The sequence below is a fragment of the Castanea sativa genome, chromosome 4 (genome assembly GCF_040712315.1).
Source record: "Castanea sativa cultivar Marrone di Chiusa Pesio chromosome 4, ASM4071231v1".
Taxonomy (NCBI): Eukaryota; Viridiplantae; Streptophyta; class Magnoliopsida; order Fagales; family Fagaceae; genus Castanea; species Castanea sativa.
Genome location: NC_134016.1, coordinates 11,648,345 through 11,653,505, shown reverse-complemented (window position 1 = coordinate 11,653,505; position 5,161 = coordinate 11,648,345). Strand labels below are relative to the sequence as shown.

The 5,161-nt window shown below is 36.1% G+C and overlaps 1 protein-coding gene across 1 annotated transcript; it reads right to left on the bottom strand.

Annotated features, from left to right (window-relative positions):
- Positions 1–1,735: 1,735 nt before the first annotated feature.
- Positions 1,736–2,314, bottom strand: LOC142632446 (uncharacterized protein At4g02000-like). Its single transcript, XM_075806845.1, has one exon. The coding sequence runs from the start codon at positions 2,312–2,314 to the stop codon at positions 1,736–1,738; it is 579 nt and encodes a 192-aa protein (XP_075662960.1).
- Positions 2,315–5,161: the final 2,847 nt, after the last annotated feature.

The window sequence follows — 5,161 nt, the reverse complement described above, 5'->3', positions numbered from 1 at the left end:
GAAAGATGTTGGACAGAAGCTTTAGGGTAGCAAGTCCTCCAGGATTGATTGGCAAAGCATCTATCAAGCCGAATTTGGATAAGATGGTTCAACTCCCTTTTATTATTCCAAGTAAGTTTTGGGCCTTGAAAACCAAGATCAATCAAGTTACAGGAATCCAAACAATCTTTAAACTTCTAAGCTCTATAAACACTAACAAGCCTATCTCCCAACTTATCCTCACTTGAGAGGCTTTCATTAAAATCTCCCAAAATAACCCAAGGCAGACTATGGAGAGAGGCAACTTCACAAAGATTTTGCCAGTGCAAACGTCGTTCCCCAAATCTTAGGCTAGTATATATAACAGAAATAATCCAAGAAAAGGAAGATTGGCATACCTTAACAAAAGCATGAATCTCTTGTTCAATGGAGGAAAGGATGGTGATGTCCACTGCATCAGTAAACCAGAGAGGCTAGATACCTCCAGTGTAACTCACGATATCAGCATGAGCCACTCCATCAAAGGGAAGCCTATCAGTTATTTCCTTTGATCTCGTCCCTCCCACTCTGGTTTTAGTAATGACCATAATTAAAGGGGAATGAGCACGGATAATGTTGTCAACCGATTGATAAAAACTAGGGTTCAAAGCCCCTTTACAATTCCAGAAGATAATATTCATGGATAAAATATGGTGTGGGGAGGGATACTCATTAATTGAAGGTAAGGGCCTCATCTGCTCTAAAATACTCCATCCTAGTTCCACTAGGAATCTCTTGGTGAACCCCTCCCCCTACTTGAATAAAGCCATATGCTCCATAATGCCCATCTAGAGCTCCCTCTGGTAGATGACCAGGTTGAATTGGGCTGAGGGAAAGAACTCCTGAATGACTTTCCTCCCATCTTTGCTCCCTAGGAGGCTGACGGTAATGGGTTCCCCCAGGAACATTCTTCTCTCTAAAAGTGTGTCCTCTTAGTTGTAGTCTACTAAGACTAGCTCCCATAATGCTTACAGCATCCCTCTCCAACCGAAGATCTCTCTCTCCTCCCTCGATGGGAGATCTATTAGAAATACACACCATTGGTTCTTCCACTGCCCCTAAGCAGGATCCAATAGTGGAAGAGAGCCCTTTACCCTGTTCTCTGAGGTGAGGGGGAAGGTGTTGGCCCATGCTTCCATCAGTTCCGTCTCAAACCAACCTATAATGTGAGTCGGTTGTGCTTTGATCCTTTCTATTGTTGGCCTTGACAGCGTAATCACCTTGCCCTTATAAAACATCCCTCATTCTTGACCTTCTTGGTCCAGCACTAGCTTTCCCTTTCCCTTTTGTTGTACTGCCTTCTTTCCCTCCTCCATTTTTGTTATAGTGAGTAATCTAGGAAGGAAGCTAGGACTTAGAGGACTTTCATTCCAAACTAGAACTTGCAGAAATTTGAAAATCTTAGTCAGTCTTGGAAGAGTTGGAGATTGGACTTGGGGTCTCACCCAATGCACCTACCCCATGACTAAACGCACTTGTCCCCTGGCACAAAGACAAAGGTGCCTTCGGGTCACTAGCATAAACGTTTGCAGGACTTGAGCTTGACTTTCTTTTACTTTCCTGATCCCTCTAGCACTAGTCCAGGCTGGCCATTTAATATTTTCAGCATAAATTCTAGCAAACCCAACCAATCCTTGCTTTCCCGAGTATTGGGTTTTGGACTTAGTTGGGCTTGTTAAAGAGGCTTGGTTACGCTTCCCTCTAGCTTTCTTTCTAGTTACAAGAGTCTAAGGCCCATATTATCACCACAAGAGTTGAACTTCGGGAAATTAGACCGTGCCTGGGCGAGAACTTGAGAATCATCATCTTCCATTTGGAGTTCAGAGGTAGAAGGAGCATGGATGGTATACGGACACACCACTCTTCTATGACCAACTCTTCCACAGGAGAAACACAAGGTACTAATTCCTTCATACACCACAGCATGCACAAAGCTTTCTATCAAAATGGTACGAATTAAAGGGTTATCAAGATTCACCTGAACGCATATCCTTGCATAGTGGCCATGTGACTCTGTTGCTGTTTGGGCATCTATTCTAAGCACAGGGCCAATGGCTTGCCCAATCTCCCTCAGCACACTTGTCTCATAATACTCAATGGGAAGTTGTGGGAGGCGAGCCCATAATGCCACAGACTTGCAGGTAGCTTCAACGGGAATGAAGTTTGGAGTCCAAGGATTGATGGAGAGGAACTGGTCACCAATAAACCAGGGCCCTTCTTTAATAACCTTATCTAGATCTTCCACAAGATCAAAGCGGATTAGATAGAACCCTATCTGTAAGTCTATGCATTCCATCCTCACGACAGGCTTCTAGAGAGCAATAATCTTTGAATGCAAGAAATGAATCCCCACGCTTCGACCAAAAGGCTTAATGACAATGGCATGTGTCCATTTTCCCCTGATCAAGCGTTTAGAGTTGCTAGACAGCTTGACAAATGTTATACCAGCAGCAATCTCCTCAATCTCCGCTTCAGAGGAGACTTGATCAGTCACCTCTTCATGGAGATTGAAAGCTTGGGCGTAGGCCCCAGGCATGTCTCCAACCAGCATATCCTTATAAGACCCATCCCCCTAAGATGAAACTAGTGGCTTACCAGTACTACCCTTAACTTTCTTAGTGCTCCTTGTCAACACTACTTCTTCACAAGATCTCTCTGGGATCCCCATAAACTCGCACTCCATATTAAAGCTCGCTTTTCTTTTGACAAAGTAACGTTGAACACTTGAACCTAATGTTTCCATTACTAGAATTTGGTTAATTAGTAAACATAGTAAACGATGGTGGTAATTGAGTGGTATTACTTGTGATACTAGCGGAATTCGGGTTTGAATCTAGTGGGGGAATTAGAAATCTGTGTGATATTTTTTTTCTTCTTATGTATAGGATGAAGTTTCGACATTAAACTCAAAACTCAAAAGTGTATTATTTTCTGATTACAATCTTCCTTTCTTTTGAGAAATCAATCAATAGTTTTAAACTTGCATAGGAACTTATATTTTTCAAATTAAATTATAAATTTATAATCCATTAAATATAATGGCTACAATTTATAATTTTAAAAAAAACTACAAAATTAAAGATTGCCAAATTGTAGACAAACACTCCTTGAATGCAGTCAAAGAAATCTAATCAAATAACCCGTTACACATTATATTATTTATTTAATTTATAGGATACTATATTTATCAATTTTAATAGTATTTTATTATATTATATATTTATTAATTTAATTAAAAATAGATGAGAAGAAAAGTCATACTTGGGGTGGATAACCTTGCTGTTTCTGAAGACTAAGTGTAAGCCATACACGTGGTCTCGACGTGGAACAGGAAACTCTAACGAGTATAGTAAAGAAATATTGTCTGCTTCATAAACAACGGCTGGGATGAAAAATTAAAGAAGGGGAAAAACAAAGAAGAACATGTCACATTCACGCCAAGTGAGCCAAACGGGGAAGATAAATCAGAGGAAGAGGCAAGGTATTCATGACCGAGATCCTGTATATATAGTATTGGTTAAAGGGTTTCTTGAATACGATCGGGAATCAAAATATTTTACTTTTCTGTAATTAAAAAAAAAGTAATGAAATATCATTAGTAATGATAAAATATGTTAAAAAAAATCTTAAGAAAAATGACGGATGTGACACAAATTACTCATAAAAGGTACTAATTACTTGGTTGTAAATTGCCAATACATGAACAAATTAATGAGAAGTTTCAGATTTCAAATTTACAAGTTCCAATACCAAAAATATACATAATGTTCCAAATTAACAAATTTGTCATTGACTGCAAAAAGAAAATTCATTCAAATTCTAAAGTTGCAAAGACTTTGCAAATGTTTCTATTGTATTAAGATAATGAGAAATGCCAAACCATTGAAAACCTATTACAACTTTATCAATAGGGCTAGACAATTCTAATTTCACCATAAATAGACATAATTAAAAATCATTATAATGTTCAATAAAAAAGTTATTATTATAATGAATTTAATAGATGTCAATTTTGTTGTGCTAAATGAACAATCTACATTTATCCAACTTGATTCTATGGGGTAGGATGTTACATTCCATTGTCCAGGATTGTGATCACATGTAAATCCTACCCCATAAAAGATTCTACACAAATTTGAATCATTTTTATGGGGTAAGATCAGGATCTTAGGATTCTAAGACCCACGATTGAGATTCTAACAACCATAAAAAGAGAGGCATGTTATTATTTGCCTAGATGCAAATCTATGGGAGGCAGTAGCCAAGTGGTGATGCTCTGCGATTATCAGTTGGTGTAATTGTTGCAGTGGCGACTCCAGGATATATTTTTAGAGGGGTCAATAAGAAGATGTATCTTTTATAATTAAATAAAAAAAAATTGCAATCTACGTGATTTTCTTATTATAAATTTGTCCATAATAGGTACTAGCAAGAGAATAAAAGATGAGGAATGCTACATCCACAACATTTTTATAACATTTTCCCAATAAATCTTAGGTGATAAGTTGTTATTAATTTTAATTTAAACTCACTACTGAAATTACTTTTTTGTAAATCAATAATTGTCAGTAACAATCTGCTACTTAGAATTTGTTATGAAAGTGTTGTGAACATAGTGTTTCTCATATAAGGCAAACTATAAGTTCATTGCATATTGTTGCTTAATACAATGAACATACTAATTATCCTTGCTAATATTAAATCTTTGAAATCATCTATTGTTTTAAATACAATAAACCTATTAATTATTGTTCTTAAGTGAACTCCAAACGAGATCTAAATACAATAAACTTTTTTTTTTTTTAGTTTATTCCAAATTTTTTCGAATCTAAATGAGTTTATTTTTTAAAAAAAGATTTAAAATGAACAAATTTATACTTTTATTGTTAGGCTTACTATTTTTTTCCCCATATTTTAGATCAAATTAGTTTGTTATTATAGTTTTTTTTTTTTTAATATTTAAAAAGACTAAGATATTGTCAAGATGATCATATTCAAGTTTATTTCAGATCCGCTTAAAAAATATATTTAGATTCAGAGGGTTCAAAATTTTATTTTAAGAGGGTCAAATAAAAAAAATTTAGAAAATTATATATAATTTTTTTTTTTTTGGCCCAGCTTAGGGGGTTCATTTGAACCCCTA